Source organism: Salvelinus fontinalis, chromosome 21, assembly GCF_029448725.1.
Source record: "Salvelinus fontinalis isolate EN_2023a chromosome 21, ASM2944872v1, whole genome shotgun sequence".
NCBI classification, from domain to species: Eukaryota; Metazoa; Chordata; class Actinopteri; order Salmoniformes; family Salmonidae; genus Salvelinus; species Salvelinus fontinalis.
The window spans coordinates 17,555,799-17,573,760 of record NC_074685.1 but is presented as its reverse complement, the minus strand read 5'-3'; the positions used below and the strand labels follow the sequence as shown (position 1 = coordinate 17,573,760).

Sequence of the window (17,962 nt, the reverse complement as noted above, 5' to 3'; positions counted from 1 at the left end):
GTTTTACTATCCTTGTGATGACTTCTGGTACCCATAAGGATAGTAAAATCAAACCACACACACATATAATCTCAAGCACACATCACCTGTAGAACTTTGTGAGAGAAAAACAGTTACACAAGTACCAGACATACGGTAACAGTTTGGCAGAGGTTCAAAGGGACGATTCATTGATGCTGTTGGGTGCTGAAACAGACAGGACTGACCCTAGCACGCTTCTCTCTACTGCCACTTTGAAGCCCACGATTGTTGGTCCGACCATATTACATGAAAAAGGCACATGAAAGGGTGAAGGATTGAAAGCAGTACTTTGAAGTCAGCAACAGCCATCTCATATTCATAACACTTAGAGGTCCGACTTGATCATCAAGCCCAAACGCAGATGACAAACACTACTGCCAATGTTTTGTCTGCATGTAGTTTACAGTTAGCAGAGAGTGAAGTCTTTTACCTCACTGCGAGAACATTTGATTGTGGTTGCCATGCTGTTGCTAAGGGCTTCAAAAGGCCAACTGAGGCCTTGATCAATAAAAGTGATGCCTGGATGTCTCCAAGCATGAAGAACGAGAGGAGCTAGCACTCTAACCACAGGAGCACAGTGGAGCACCACCCTGGCAAGCACTCAGAGGGAAACAAAACACAGCCGATTATAGATCTCTCAGTCAACACATACACATCTCACATAACTCTCCTGTGATTAAAAGCTGGCTATCAATCAAATGCATGGGCTAAGAAAACGGGAAGCAGCTCTCTTCCTTTTCACCGTGCTTCAGCACATACTGTAACTGATTAACTACTCTGTTATAAATTCAATAGACCAAGGGGCCTTTTCAATCAAAACGGTGAACCAGGTTTCTAAATTAAGTAAGTCATTTGATGTTCCTGTGCAGCTAGTTAAATAATTCATAATAATACTACACCAAAAACACAACATCCAGTCTTGCAGCGACAGAAGATTTGTACTCCTCTCTGAAAATGTGGTTACTGAGTTTAAATTGGATGGAACCCGTGAATTTGACGGGCGGTAACACACTGGGCGGAAGGTAGCCTAGCGATTAACAGCATTGGGCCAGTAACCGATAGGTTGATGGTTTGAATCCCAGAGAAAACTAGGTGAAAAATCTGTTGATGTGCCCTTGAGTAAGGCACTTAACCCTAATCGCTCTGGATAAGAGCGTCTGGTAAATGACTAAAAAAATAAATACAAATATTTAACCAAGTAGGCTAGTTGAGAACAAGTTCTCATTTGCAACTGCGACCTGGCCAAGATAAAGCAAAACAGTTTGACACATACGTTAAATTGAGTCGGATATTTCACTATTCAAACACTGTATCCAATCAGATTTGAATTTGGCCAGAAAGTCTTGCATCCAACAGCATATGCAACCAAACTTGGGTGATTCTAAAATTACTAGACAGAAATTTATAACCACTCCCAGCCTGTGTTAAAATGAATAACAATATTTGAAAGGTCGTTTTCAATAAATCGTCACAAGGTGTAGAGCACATATGTCAGAGTCAAGGCCCGCGGGCCACATCCGGCCCGCGAGAAGGTTTTTTACGGCCCCTGGGATGATCTTGATTTATTATTAGAACCGGCCCGCAGACCGCAGCAAGCCGGCAGCCCGCAGATCTTTTACACGCACCAATACTACATTTCCCACAATGCAACGGTGACGCACCGAGCAGTAGGCTGCTTCATTTCAATATTTATTGGCACAGCAGTCGTCAGCATCACAGTAAAATTAACTTTCAGATACCCATCAAAAATGGCAAAACGGAAGGTGGACACTGAGAACCGGGGGTTTCAAACAAGGTGGGAGTCGGAGTATATGTTCACGGAGGTAGCTGGAAAACCTGTGTGTCTTCTGTGTGGAGAAAGTGTGGCGGTACTGAAAGAGTATAATCTGAGACGACATTATGAAACGAAACACGCGGACAAAAACAAGAATATGGACATGGAACAAAGGCTACAAAAGGCAGAGGAATTAAAACGAGGCCTCAAATCTCGACAGGCTCTGTTCAAAAAAGCCAAATCACAAGGCCAGGCTGCTGTCAAGGCCAGTTTTATTTTGGCAGAAGAGATCGCTAAATCAGCCCGGCCATTTACGGAGGGGGATTTCATCAAAAACTGCATGATTAAAGTTTGTGACGAAGTTTGCCCAGAAAAAAGGCAACTCTTTTTAAATGTGAGTCTGAGCAGAAACACCATTGCCGAGAGAATAGACCAGTTGTCCATCAATCTAAAAGAGCAGCTTGTGAAAAAGGGAAAAGATTTCATTGCATATTCCTTGGCTGTGGATGAGAGCACCGACATTTCTGACATTGCCCAGTTGTCAATTTTCATCCGCGGAGTGGACTCCAGCCTAAGCGTGACAGAGGAGTTTTTGGCTTTACGTCCTATGCATGGCACAACTACGGGGCATGATTTGTATGAAGAGGTGTCAAGATGTGTAAATGAGATGGAGCTGCCTTGGGAAAAACTCGTGGGTTTGACAACCGACGGAGCACCTGCGATGTGTGGACACAGGAGCGGACTGGTGGCGAAGATACGGGAAAAGATGCAAGAGGAAAACGCGACAGGTGAGCTGACAGCTTATCATTGTATCATACACCAGGAAGCGTTGTGCGGTAAAGCCTTGAAAATGGAGCATGTAATGAGCATCATCACGCGCACAGTTAACTTTATCAGAGCCAAAGGTTTGAATCACCGCCAGTTCAAGGCATTTCTGACGGAGTTAGAAACGGAGCATGGTGATTTGCCTTATCACACAGAGGTGCGATGGCTAAGCCAGGGAAAGGTGCTTCAAAGATGTTTCGAGCTTCGTGAGGAGATTTGTCTGTTCTTGGACAGCAAAGGGAAAGACACAACACAACTCTGAGACGAAATGTTTCTGTGTGAAATGGCTTTTCTGTGTGACATTACGAGTCATCTGAATGCAATGAACTTGCAGCTGCAGGGTCGGGATCATGTCATCTCTGATATGTACAGTACAGTGAAGGCATTTAAAACCAAACTGACTCTGTGGGAGACGCAGATGCGGAAAGAAAATTTGAGCCACTTTCCCAGCTGCCAGACCATGAAAGAGAAGCTCTCTACCAGTGCGTTCCCGAGCGCACAGTTGGCTGATAAAATAGGTATGCTTGCCGCTGACTTTCGACGCCGATTTGCTGACTTTGAAGCACAAAAAAGCAGGTTGGAACTGCTCGGTAACCCATTTGCTGTTGACGTGGAAAGCTCACCACCAAACCTCCAAATGGAGTTGATTGACCTCCAATGCAATGATGCACTGAGGGCAAAATATGCGGCAGTGGGTGCTGCGGAGTTCGCCCGTTTCCTCCCCGACAATGCCCCAGCTGCGCATCCAGGCTGCTCAAACGTTGTCTATGTTTGGCAGCACATACCTGTGTGAACAACTGTTTTCTTTGATGAACCTGAACAAAACATCACACAGAAGTCGACTTACTGCTGAACACCTCCACTCAATTCTGAGGATTTCCTCAGCTCAGAGCCTTACCCCGAACATTGATGAACTTGTGGAAAAGATGGGACACCACCAAGTATCACCCTCAACCTCAAACAAGTGAACATTACTGTGCAATCACATATTTAGAGTTTTTACTCAGTTCAAGTTTAAAAGTTAAAGTTTAATATTTGTTTTCACTGCATGTTACTTCTCCTTAAACAAAGTGTTGTTTTTGATTAATAGATTTTTGCACTTTATTTTATTGTATTTCAATCCAATTATATTTTAAAAATATTTCAGTTGAGTGGATGATAGAAAATTGCTATTATTGTTTTTTTCTTTGAAGTAAATTTAGCCCACTTTTGCTAAAATAGAAAATATAGGCTACTGATGGTGCCTTGAATACCGGTTTCTTTCATTTAATGTTCATGTTATGGGGATTTTTATATAAAGGAAATTTGTCTTTTGTGTCTGTTGAAAATTAAAGATTACTGACAGAGCCATAAGAAAATATTGCTTTATTTATCTGATCATATTGGAATATATTTGTTAGGTTTTCAGTAGGTTCAATTAGGTTCACTAGACTATATGCGTCATTTAAACATTTTTCAATGAACATTCGAACAGTCCGGCCCTCGGCTTGTAGCTAAATTTTTTATTTGGCCCTCCGTCCATTTGACTTTGACACCCCTGGTGTAGAGCATTTGATTTTCCTGCTGGTGGACAGAGTATGTGAGCGAAGCTGTGAGGGCGAAAATCCCGCTCATGGAGCGGTGCACCGCTCCGGCACTCTACGTCCTTCCCAACCACTCTGCTAAAAACCGCTCCTTGTTCAAAGGAAAAGAAACTGCAGCTCCAAATTCGCTCCATTCATTAAATTCACCATTTAACCAACACCCATCTATTTTTGTGACTACCTGGACCTAACATTTGGTTTTGAAGTATTGAAACAAACGATTTGAATGAAAAGTATTTTAATAAACAACAGGAGAAGGTGACTAAGTAGCTCTCATTTCAAATAGGCTACATGTCGTATTAAACAACAAATGAACACTAAATATGTCAGGACCCAGACAGTTAGCCTGAGAAGGAACGAAAATGAATTATTTAGGCAAAAGCACACAAATAAATTGTGAAGCATTTGCGAGTGTGACACACTAGGCTGGCAGGGACATTAAGCGCTCAGCATTCAAACAACATTTTGTTGTATTAAATCATTCTAGTCTATAAGTTGCACATATCGGTTATGACAGAACTCATTACAAATTAAATCAAAAATGCCTTAGGCTCCATATACAGTGCCTTTGAATACAGTCTGTAGCTTCAGGCTCATGGGGAGCAGTGGAGAATACCTGGGCAGGGATGCGTAGTTTTTAATTTTAAATTTTTCTGCAGGTAGGCCCAAAAATGAGTTTAGGTAAAATAACCCTACCAAAAAGTTAAGCTCCTTGAAAGAGGCAATAGGCCAGCACTATTGGGCCAAAATCACTGATGGCCTATTGTACAGATAATAGAACGAAAATGAACGGAACTTTTAAGAGATCTGATTTTTTGTTTATAAATACTTTGCTACAATGACACACTTAGTTAGCTACCCACTTCGTCCATTTTTGTTAGCATGTGCAAGTACACCATCATTCTTTCGGGATACCCGTCTTTTCAGATTCTACAATGATTATTTAGTTGTGGACACATTACTGCACTGCATCTCTTGCTCTTGGTCCTCCTGATCTTTGCGAGTCACCTTGATTTTTCATCTGTGTGTGTTTTATCAGATTCTCCATTAAAATATTTAGCATACTAGATGACAGTAGCTAAAGTAAAGGATTATAGCGGCACACAACTAGACTACAAATGCATGCTGGCCCGGGCATGCCCTCAGCTCGTGAAGCGAACGCTACTGGAGCACTGCTGGATGCGACATTGGGAAGGACGGCGCTCCACCCTTCGGGAAACTCGCTTTACTCTCCAGTAAAATTGAGCAAGCACCACTCCACGCTCCAGCTCTGCTCCGATCACATACTCTGCTAGGGGGCAAGAAGACCCACAGCTCTGCTAAAACCATTCACAACTGCGTGAACTTTAAAGGGATTGTTAAATGTTAACTATACTGAACATTAAAAAAATAAATGCAACAATTAAGATTTTACTGAATTACAGTTCATAGAAGGAAATCAGTCAATTGAAATAAATGTATTAGGACCTAATTTATGGATTTCACATACAGTGGGGCAAAAAAGTATTTAGTCAGCCACCAATTGTGCAAGTTCTCCCACTTAAAAAGATGAGGCCTGTAATTTTCATCATAGGTACACTAACTATGAAAGACAAAATGAGAAACAAAAAAATCCAGAAAAACACATTGTACGATTTTTAATGAATTTATTTGCAAATTATGGTGGAAAATAAGTATTTGGTCAAAAACAAAAGTTTCTCAATACTTTGTTATATAACCGTTGTTGGCAATGACAGAGGTCAAACGTTTTCTGTAAGTCTTCACAAGGTTTTCACACACTGTTGCTGGTATTTTGGCCCATTCCTCCATGCAGATCTCCTCTAGAGCAGTGATGTTTTGGGGCTGTTGCTGGGCAACACGGACTTTCAACTCCCTCCAAAGATTTTCTATGGGGTTGAGATCTGGAGACTGGCTAGGCCACTCCAGGACCTTGAAATGCTTCTTACGAAGCCACTCTTTCGTGGCCCGGGCGGTGTGTTTGGGTTCATTGTCATGCTGAAAGACCCAGCCACGTTTCATCTTCAATGCCCTTGCTGATGGAAGGAGGTTTTCACTCAAAATCTCACGATACATGGCCCCATTCATTCTGTCCTTTACACGGATCAGTCGTCCTGGTCCCTTTGCAGAAAAACAGCCCCAAAGCATGATGTTTCCACCCCCATGCTTCACAATTGGTGTTCTTTGGATGCAACTCAGCATTATTTGTCCTCCAAACACGACGAGTTGAGTTTTTACCAAAAAGTTATATTTTGGTTTCATCTGACCATATGACATTCTCCCAATCTTCTTCTGGATCATCCAAATGCTCTCTAGCAAATTTCAGACGGGCCTGGACATGTACTGGCTTAAGCAGGGGGACACGTCTGGCACTGCAGGATTTGAGTCCCTGGCGGCGTAGTCTGTTACTGATGGTAGGCTTTGTTACTTTGGTCCCAGCTCTCTGCAGGTCATTCACTAGGTCCCCCTGTGTGGTTCTGGGATTTTTGCTCACCGTTCTTGTGATCATTTTGACCCCACGGGGTGAGATCTTGCGTGGAGCCCCAGATCGAGGGAGATTATCAGTGGTCTTGTATGTCTTCCATTTCCTAATAATTGCTCCCACAGTTGATTTCTTCAAACCAAGCTGCGTACCTATTGCAGATTCAGTCTTCCCAGCCTGGTGCAGGTCTACAATTTTGTTTCTGGTGTCCTTTGACAGCTCTTTGGTCTTGGCCATAGTGGAGTTTGGAGTGTGACTGTTTGAGGTTGTGGACATGCGTCTTTTATACTGATAACAAGTTCAAACAGGTGCCATTAATACAGGTAACGAGTGGAGGACAGAGGAGCCTCTTAACGAAGAAGTTACAGGTCTGTGAGAGCCAGAAATCTTGCTTGTTTGTAGGTGACCAAATACTTATTTTCCACCATAATTTGCAAATAAATTTATTAAAAATCCTACAATGTGATTTTCTGGATTTTTTTTTCTCATTTTGTCTGTCATAGTTGAAGTGTACCTATGATAAATTACAGACCTCTCTCATCTTTTTAAGTGGGAGAACTTGCACAATTGGTGGCTGACTAAATACTTTTTTGCCCCATTAACTGGCATAGACCCATCTACTCGGGAGCCAGGGCCAGCCAACCAGAATTCGTTTTTACCCACAATCTTGGCAAAGGAGAAATCTTCACTAACAGGGATTTAAAAAATGTTTATCACAATATGAGACAAATAAGCTTTGTATGTGTGTGTATGGAAAATTTCTGGAATCTTTTATTTTAGCTCATGCCCCTCCTGTACTCCCTATTCCCTCATGACTGCATGGCCAGGCATGACTCCAACGCCATCATTCAGTTTGCCGTTGACAACAGTGGTATGATGAGACAGCTTATAGGGAGAAGGTCAGAGACCTGGCCATGTGGTGCCATGATAACAACCTCTCCCTCAGCATGATCAAGACAAAGGAGATGATTGTGGACTACAGGAAAAGGAGGACCGAGCACGCCCCCATTCTCATCGACAGGGCTGTAGTGGAGCAGGTTGAGAGCTTCAAGTTCCTTGGTGTCCACATCACCAACAAACTAACATGGTCCAAACACAACAAGACAGTCATGAAGAGGGCACGACAAAGCCGATTCCCCCTAGGGAGACTGAAAAGATTTGGCATGGGTCCTCAGATCCTCAAAAATATCTATAGCTGCACCATCGAGAGCATCCTGACTAGTTGCATCACTGCCTGGTATGGCAACTGCTCGACCTCCGACCGCAAGGCACTACAGAGGGTAGTGCGTATGGCCCAGGACATCACTGGGACCAAGCTTCCTGCCATCCAGGACCTCTATACCATGCGGTGCCAGAGGAAGGCCCTAAAAATTGTCTAAGACTCCAGCCACCCTAGTCATAGACTTCTCTCTGCTACCGCATGGCAAGCGGTACCAGAGCGCCAAGTCTAGGTACAGAACCAGTACCCCCTGTATATAGCCTCACCATTGTTATTTTACTGCTGTTCTTTAATTGTTACTTTTACTATTTAAAAATAATAATTTTACTCATCTATTTTTTACTTAACACTTATTTGTCTTACAACAGCATTGTTGGTTAAGTGCTTGTAAGTAAGCATTTCACTAAGGTCTACACCTGTTATATTCGGCGCATGTGACAAATCAAATTTGATTTGAAACATTGGACCAACACTACATGTTGCGTTTATATATTTGTTCAGTATATTTTGTTATCAGAGCTGCCGACTCTCACGCATTAGCATGAAACACACATTTGACCTCATATCTCATTCAATGAAAAGTACCGATTTATTTTTCTAATTTGTCCATTGTAAAAAATGATGGGCCACCAGTGGCGCAGTGTGCCACCAGAGATCCTGGTTCGAGGCCAGGCTCTGTCGCAGCCGGCTGCGACTGGGCAGCACTGTTTTGTCAACAAAATTAGATTGCGGTTACTCCCATCCCTATTGCAGAATGCAGTCTTGACAGCATGTACTAAAGTTGATTTAATCCACACTTACATTAGTCCCCTCATTTTGTGATTAGCATTTAGGCTGTGACAATGACAAGGCAGCAGACAAATCTACAGTATGTTTTAGCAGGGAATTTTGGTAGGGTGATCTGATTTGTAACTATGAAAATAATTTTGGCAAACAGTTTCTACGTTTTATTCTAGGGGGGGGGGGCAATTAATAGAAACATGATTTGGTTACGGTGTAGGGGAAGATCTATGTAATCTTGTCTTCAGGAGATTTTATGATCTAGTTACTGTATTTATTCTGATCAGTGGAACAATTTTCATTCTTAGCAAATCTCTCTCCAAGCTTTCTTCAAAAGTTGGCAGCCCGGTCACCTCTTGAAGAGCATAGTCAGACGTACAAATTTCTGATTATTCCATGCAAAACAATTGTGCACATTTTCAGAGTTGCACAGCAAGTAACTGCATGTTTTTTTATGATCAGTAAACATCAATGATCATGTAATTTCAGATATGTGACGGTACCGAATCCATTTGGCATGTAGCTAACTAAGCAAACAACATCATTTAGCTTGCTTCAGAGATTAGGCTTTTGGAAAGAGCTTGACATCCTGGTAAAGTTGTCAGTCGGACTACTATCATCACCACTATACGTAGATAGCAAGAAAATCAGACAATATTTGGATATAGTCATCTAGTTTATCCCCTGAAAGTTTGCTTTTTACCTTGCCATATTTACGTGATCTGTTATTAGCTAGCTATCCAATTTGAAGTGGTCCTTCAATCAATCAATGTATCCTATATCATGTCTGTCAGCAGCAATCGTAATTAAACATTTACAAACCATGCTGAAAACGGGATCATGTTAGCTAACTTTGCTAGGTAGGCCTACATTGGTTGGAGAAAAAAAAGTACATTTAGGTCAACTTACCACTATATGTTTAGCCAACTGTACAACATGTTACTGGTAGCTTGCAAAGTAAACATTATCAGCTAACAGTATCATGGCAAATGCGCTCTTCTGCTGCTTGACAGGCAGAACCCTCAAAAGATGGGAAATTAACATAAACCACTCAGGTATTATTCACTTTTATATCACTCAAATATCCAATAAATGGTGGCCAATATTGAGAGATGTTGTGAGGCTGCCCTACGTATCTGAAATGACATGATCAATTGATGTTTACTGATCATGAAAAGCATGCAGTTACTTGCTGTATAACTAGAGCCAAATGTGCGCAATTGTTTTGCATGGAATGAACTGAAATTTGTATGTCTGACTATGCTCTTCAAGAGGTGATGATATTACAACCAAATAGTTAACATGTATTTTCTTCCTCCATTTGCACACGCTGTATACAGATTTTTCTATTGTGTTATTGACTGTACGTTTGTTTATCCCATGTGTAACTCTGTGTTGTTGTTTTTGTCGCATGTGAAGGACGCATGAATCAAGCCACGTACAAGGTTGTCCTGGAAGAAAACTTGCTTACTTCTGCTCTGACAATGTTCCCCAACTCTGAGGATTGGTTTTTCCAGCAGGACAATGCTCCATGTCACACAGCCAGGGCAATCAATGTGTGGATGGAGGACCACCAGATAGACAGCCTGTCATGGCCAGCCCAATCTCCAGACCTGAACCCCGTTGAAAATCTCTCAAATGTGATCAAGAGGAAGACAGATGGTCACAAGCCATCAAACAAAGCCAAGCTGCTTGAATTTTTGCGCCAGGAGTGGTATAAAGTCACCCAACATCAATGTGAAAGACTGGTGGAGAGCATGCCAAGACGCATGAAAGCTGTGATTGAAAATCAGGGTTATTCCACCAAATATTGATTTCTGAACTCTTCCTAAGTTAAAACATTAGTATTGTGTTGTTTAAAAATGAATATGAACTTATTTTCTTTGCATTATTCGAGGTCTGACAACACTGCATCTTTTTTTGTTATTTTGACCAGTTTGCATTTTCTGCAAATAAATGCTCTAAATGACAATATTTATATTTGGAATTCGGGGAAAATGTTGTCAGTAGTACATATAATAAAACACATTTTCATTTTACCCAAACACATACCTATAAATAGTAAAACCAGAGAAACTGATAATTTTGCAGTGGTCTCTTAATTTTTTACAGAGCTGTATACTGAACAAAAATAAACGCAACATGCAAAAATGTACGATTTTACTGAGTCACAGTTCATAAGCAAATAAGTAAATTGAAATAAATTCATTAGGCCCTAATCTGTGGATTTCACATGACTGGGAATACAAATATGCATCTGTTGTTCACAAATACCTTTAAAAAAAAAAGGTAGGGGAGTGGATCTGAAAACCAGCCAGTATCTGGTGTGACCACCATTTGCCCCATGCATCTCCTTCGCATAGAGTTGATCAGGCTGTTGATTGTGGGCTATGGAATGTTTTCCCACTCCTCTTAAATGGCTGTGCGAAGTTGCTGTATATTGGCGGGAACACGCTGTCATACACGTCGATCCAGAGCATCACACACAATGGGTGACATGTCTGGTGAGTATGCAGGCCATGGAAGAACTGGGACATTTTCAGCTTCCAGGAATTGTGTCCAGATCCTTGCGCAATGGAACGGTGCATTATCATGCTGAAACATGAGGTGATGCAGGCGGATGAATGACAATGGGACTCAGGATCTTGTCACGGGATCTCTGCATTCAAATTGCCATCGATAGATTGCAATTGTGTTCGTTGTCTGTAGCTTATGGCTGCCCATACCGTAACCCTACCGCCACCATGGGGCACTCTGTTTACAACGTTGACATCAGCAAACCGCTCGCCTACAATCGACATACACGTGCCGTGCGGTTGTGAGGCCGGTTGGACGTACTGCCACATTTTCTAAAATTATGTTGGAGGCGGCTTATGGTAGAGAAATGGTCAACTCTCAGGCAACAGCTCTGGTGGACATTCCTGCAAATTTTAGAGTGGCCTTTTATTGTCCCTAGCACAAGCAGCACAACATTTTAGAAATTTAACTTGTGCGCATGGAAAATGTCTGGGATCTTGTATATCAGCTCGTGAAACATGGGACCAAAACTGTACATGTTGTTTTTATATTTTTATTCATTGTAGTTCAATACCATTGTTTGCTTTTTTTGCTATAGAGACAGCAGGGCTGCCTAAGATAAGACATTTCACATTGTACATGCTCTCTAAAATAAAATAACACTACTGATGACTTATGAGAGGTGTGTGTGTGTAGGGGAGGGGGACAAGACGAAGACTTCATCAACAGCCACACTGTTTCTCCCACTCCCTTCCCCACTCTCTCACTCTTCATTACTTACCAGCTTCAGTTTGCAGCTTGATTTATTTGTTTATTGACTTTCCGGAATGGCTATTATTTAGACCATACATCTTAACCAAACTACTTATAACAACAAGCAGGCACAATAACTTGCCACTCATAAATTGAACGAAGCAAGGCAACGTTTACCACCGGAAAGAGCAACAGAGAAATAAAAGCAGTAACAGAGTGACTGTGTTGCATTTGTAGGCCTGTGCCTGGCTCCCTATAGCAGTGGAGTATGATACACCCGGAGAGGATCTGATTATAGCTGATGTCCTGGCTGGCTCACTTCTCAGAGGTGATTATACTGTGTTGGTACCGCATCACTGCTCCACATAGTTACAGTAGCTCTACCCTCTCACCCATCTGGGCTCAATCAGAGACCGAGTCATTACTGCTCTCCAAAGTCCTCTGACTGGCTAGTGTCACCTTGCCAGCCAGACACTCTCTCTCAGCACAGGCATACTAAGAGCCGACCCCAGACTTTGAACTTATGGCACTCAGAACATCCATCCAAAACGGTGCTGTATCACTGATGCTGTTCATCGACTACAGCTCAGCATTTAACACCATAGTACCCTCCAAACTCATCATCAAGCTCGAGACCCTGGGTCTCAACCCCGCCCTGTGCAACTGGGTCCTGGACTTCCTGACGGGCCGCCCCCAGGTGGTGAGGGTAGGTAACAACATCTCCACCGCGCTGATCCTCAACACTGGGGCCCCACAAGGGTGCGTTCTGAGCCGTCTCCTGTACTCCCTGTTCACCCACGACTGCGTGGCCATGCACGCCTCCAACAATCATCAAGTTTGCGGACGACACTACAGTGGTAGGCTTGATTACCAACAACGACGAGACGGCCTACGGGAGGAGGTGAGGGCCCTCGGAGTGTGGTGTCAGGAAAATAACCTCACACTCAACGTCAACAAAACAAAGGAGATGATTGTGGACTTCAGGAAACAGCAGAGGGAGCACCCCCATCGACGGGACAGTAGTGGAGAAGGTGGAAAGTTAAGTTCCTCGGTGTACACATCACGGACAAACTGAATTGGTCCACCCACACAGACAGCGTTGTGAAGAAGGCGCAGCAGCGCCTCTTCAACCTCAGGAGGCTGAAGAAATTTGGCTTGTCACCAAAAGCACTCACAAACTTCTACAGATGCACAATCGAGAGCATCCTGTCGGGCTGTATCACCGCCTGGTACGGCAACTGCTCCGCCCACAACCGTAAGGCTCTCCAGAGGGTAGTGAGGTCTGCACAACGCATCACCGGGGGCAAACTACCTGCCCTCTAGGACAACTACACCACCCGATGTCACAGGAAGGCCATAAAGATCATCAAGGCCAACAACCACCCGAGCAACTGCCTGTTCACCCCGCTATCATCCAGAAGGCGAGGTCAGTACAGGTGCATCAAAGCAGGGACTGAGAGACTGAAAAACAGCTTCTATCTCAAGGCCATCAGACTGTTAAACAGACACCACTAACATTTAGTGGCCGCTGCCAACATACCGACTCAACTCCAGCCACTTTAATAATGGGAATTGATGGAAATTATGTAATACATGTATCACTAGCCACTTTAAACAATGCCACTTAATATAATGTTTACATACCCTACATTACTCATCTCATATGTATAGACTGTACACTATACCATCTACTGCATCTTGCCTATGCCGTTCTGTACCATCACTCATTGATATATCTTTATGTACATATTCTTTATCCCTTTACACTTGTGTGTATAAGGTAGTAGTTGTGGAATTGTTAGGTTAGATTACTTGTTGGTTATTACTGCATTGTCGGAACTAGAAGCACACGCATTTCGCTACACTCACATTAACATCTGCTAACCATGTGTATGTGACAAATAAAATTTGATTTGATGTTCTACTCATTTTTACCTTTGGCCGAGTTAGCCTATTACCTCGAGCTGCCACTGAGCCCTTGCATCATAAAGGGAGAGTCAAAACAAAGACTTTCATGAGCAAATTTCATGAGCAATATTGGACAATACATTGGTATAACATAATTATTTTTTATTTAAATGTCACTTTCGGTTGCTTTGCATTAATATTCTTTGTAGGACAGTGTTAATCATTAAGTATGGCGCAATAGTGGAAGAGGCAAATTCCAGGCAAATGCACCACTAAGGAATGTGCCCCAAACACATTCATAAAACGCATACAAATAAGCAAACACATAACACACACGGCAGGCCAAGGACTCACCCAGTGAGGACGACCACAAAGTCCATTACGTTCCAGCCGTTGCGGAGGTACGAGCCTTTGTGAAATGCAAAGCCCAAGGCGATAATCTTAATGCCAGCCTCGAAACAGAATATTCCAATAAAGTAGGGCTCTGTGTCATCCTGCAGAGAGAGACAGGGAACAAGGGAGAGGGAAATGAAGCATGGCAGAAGAGAGAGAGGGGGAAAAAGAAGGGGGATTGTTTATTTTACTTTTCTACCAGCATGTGGAGAATGGGTCAAGGAATGGAACCCTCTCTTCGTGGATGAAAAGAGGAGAAGGAAAGAGGGGAAGTGAAAACATAGCCTACACCAGAAGACCAAATGTAATCTTGGACAGCATTTTCAATCAGTGAGATTAACGCATTCATCCTAACACGTTATCAACTCAGCAAAAAAAGAAACACCCTCTCATTGTCACCTGCGTTTATTTTCAGAAAACTTAACATGTGTAAATATTTGTATGAACATAACAATATTCAACAAAAGACATAAACTGAACAAGTTCCACAGACATGTGACTAACAGAAATTGAATAATGTGTCCCTGAACAAAGGGGGGGGGGTCAAAATCAAAAGTAACAGTCAGTATCAGTGGTGGCCACCAGCTGCATTAAGTACTGCAGCGCATCTCCTCCTCATGGACTGCACCAGATTTGCCAGTTCTTGCTGTGAGTTCTCGGACATAAGTTCTCGGACATTTCTGGGGGGAATGGCCCTAGCCCTCACCCTCCGATCCAACAGGTCCCAGACGTGTTCAATGGGATTGAGATCTGGGCTCTTTGCTGGCCATGCAGAACACTGACATTCCTGTCTTGCAGAAATCACGCACAGAACGAGCAGTATGGCTGGTGGCATTGTCATGCTGGAGGGTCATGTCAGGATGAGCCTGCAGGAAGGATGTCTTCCCTGTAACGCACAGCGTTGAGATTGCCTGCAATGACAAGCTCAGTTCGATGATGCGAGACACACCTCCCCAGACCATGACGGACCCTCCACCTCCAAATCAATCCCGCTCCAGAGTACAGGCCTCATTCCTTCGACGATAAACGCGAATCCGACCATCACCCCTGGTGAGACAAAACCACGACTCGTCAGTGAAGAGCACTTCTTGCTAGTCCTGTCTTGTCCAGCAACGTTGAGTTTGTGCCCATAGGTGACGCTGTTACCGGTGATGTCTGGTGAGGACCAGCCTTATAAAAGTCCTACAAGCCCTCAGTTCAGCCTCTCTCGGCCTATTGCGGACAGTCTGAGCACTGATGGAGGGATTGTGCCTTCCTGGTGTAACTTGGGAAGTTGTTGTTGCCATCCTGTACCTGTCCCGCAGGTGTAATGTTCAAATGTACCGATCCTGTGCAGGTGTTGTTACACGTGGTCTGCCACTGCGAGGACCATCAGCTGTCCATCCTGTCTCCCTGTAGAGCTCTCTTAGGTGTCTCATAGTACAGACATTGCAATTTATTGCCCTGGCCACATCTGCAGTTCTCATGCCTCCTTGCAGCATGCCTAAGGCACGTTCAAACAGATGAGCAGGGACCCTGGGCATCAGTCTTTTTCAGAGTCAGTAGAAAGGCCTCTTTAGTGTCCTAAGTTTTCATAACTGTGACCTTAATTGCCTACCGTCTGTAAGCGGTTAGTGTCTTAACGACCGTTCCACAGGTGCATGTTCATTAATTGTTTATGGTTCATTGAACAAGCATGGGAAACACTGTTTAAACCCTTTACATTTAAGATCTGTGAAGTTATTTGGATATTTACTAATTATCTTTGAAAGACAGGGTCCTGAAAAAGGGACGTTTCTTTTTTTGCTGAGTTTATAATGGCTCGGCTGGAGGGTCCATCCATAAATGCATTATGTAGTACAGTAGACTGTTTGTTAACATAAGGTATAGATGTCAAATGCTCATGAATAATGAAGACTCCATCTAAAGTAAATGCCTCGAGGGGCAGAGGGAAAATCACAGGGGGCCATGAGGGTAAAACTCTGCTATGGATCTGAACAACAACGCCTGTTGACAATGTTCTATTATCATGAGCTCCACTTAACAGACACACCTCAATCTATTCACCCTGGACTATAAAAGATGCTGGTATTCCATGTTTCTTCTTGAGTGGAAGGAGGGAGAAAGGAAGAGGGGAGTTATATATTCTCTCTCAAACACTAATCAGTTTCTCAGGTGTCGAGTAACTTGTGTTTTCTTGTGCCACTACGCCACTGCTGATGTTACATCACAATTACGAAGATAATTGAGAACAGGAGCAGTTGGCTGCATTTGAGGGGAGTCATTAACCTTATCTCGCCAAGCTGTTGCAACAGAGCCTTTTATGCCTTTTCCTCTATCTTATACAGACTCCCAAGAGTCAAAACATCCTTAAGACCGATCTGTGAGCTAAGTGCTGAACAATGTAATGCTATTCTATGTGTCCTGCCTGAAGACGCTGTGTTAGAGAAACAGCACCACAATCCTTCAATGGCTACGTGGCAGCCCCTCCGGCTTCATTCTTTCACAGCTTAAAGTGAAAAGACACCATTTAAGCTTTTCACAGCTTAAACGGCATTGGTTTAATGACTCGACTGGCAGAGTTCAAACGGGGGTTTAAGCTACGCGTGTGAGCAGGCGGGGGAACAAGGGGCCTGTGGAGGAGAAGGGGGGGATCAAAGCCTGCTCAGTGTCAGGCTCAACTGACTTACAGAATGATAGCTGGGAGGAGTGGGAGACACACTTCTCCATGCTTCCAGACACTAATGAGGAAGGGGTGCTGCTCTCCCATGTACTGAAGGTGTGTTTGGGACTCAGGGCCCTCTGGGAGGTGCTGTTTAGGGCTGACTGGGCTGCCTCATCACTGAGTTCAAGTGGTGGAAAGCTCAAAATGAGCAAAAAGAACACATATTCTACACTTTTACAGCAAACAAACAGAAGACAATACTGTATAAGTATATAGATTGGAGCACTAAGTAAAGTTATAGAAAGTGTGATAGGTATCGTTATCATAGGCTGTGTCCCAAATGGAATCCTATTCCTTACATTGTCCACTCTGGCTCCTGCGTGTTTGTGTTAGAATGACACCGTCTGACGGAAGACAATGGGGAATAGGGTGCCATTTGGTACACAACCATCCATTTGGGACCCAGCGTGATGAGTGGCTTACCAGACGTTCTGACATGGGGGTCTTGTCATTGGCTGGTAGGTGCTGCTCCAGAGCCAGTACGATGCAGTTGGCGATGATGGTGGCCAGGATCAAGTACTCAAACGGAGTGTGCAGGTTAAGGAACACAAGCCATGACAGAGAATTTCATGCACAATAAAAAAAAAAACACTAACTCCGACATGTAAGTATCTTAGTCTTAACCCATAGCGGTAAATATCTCTGTATTGACATTGAATAACCTAGATTTAAAAAAGAAAATAGGCAAATACCCAAATTGTGTAAAGGCTGGTGAGAGTTGCCTCGACAGTGTTTGTGTACAATGAGCGTCACTAAAACAGTCCCACTGACACCACCCACCTGAGGTGCCACAGAACAGATTGATCTATTTGGATGAACAGAGCAGAACATATATTCAGCTTTAGGAAGTCACTGACTCATTGACCTCAGTTAGCCAATTAATGACATTGACTGAACAGGAGTCCAAAAGATATCCTAATTCACACAGCATGGCTACATATGGACAGAAATAAAAGATGGTAGGCTAATCCCACACACTACAACAATAGACCATACTCTGCCCATG

At 43.2% G+C, this 17,962-nt stretch overlaps 1 protein-coding gene across 7 annotated transcripts in view; it reads right to left on the bottom strand.

Annotated features, from left to right (window-relative positions):
- The window catches only part of LOC129818346 (voltage-dependent N-type calcium channel subunit alpha-1B-like), a 209,550-nt gene extending 192,039 nt beyond the window's left edge, over nucleotides 1–17,511 (bottom strand). For 4 of the 7 annotated variants that reach the window (XM_055874150.1, XM_055874152.1, XM_055874151.1 and 1 more), the window contains exons 1-2: nucleotides 17,380–17,511; nucleotides 14,214–14,353 (exon numbers count right to left, since the gene is read on the bottom strand). In XM_055874150.1, the coding sequence (XP_055730125.1) occupies nucleotides 14,214–14,353; nucleotides 17,380–17,394 (155 nt within the window). In that variant the 5' untranslated portion in view covers nucleotides 17,395–17,511. The remainder of the gene's footprint in view (nucleotides 1–14,213; nucleotides 14,354–17,379) is intronic. The other 3 variants (XM_055874147.1, XM_055874148.1, XM_055874149.1) reach the window with 1 other exon arrangement.
- Between the last annotated feature and the right edge of the window lie 451 nt (nucleotides 17,512–17,962).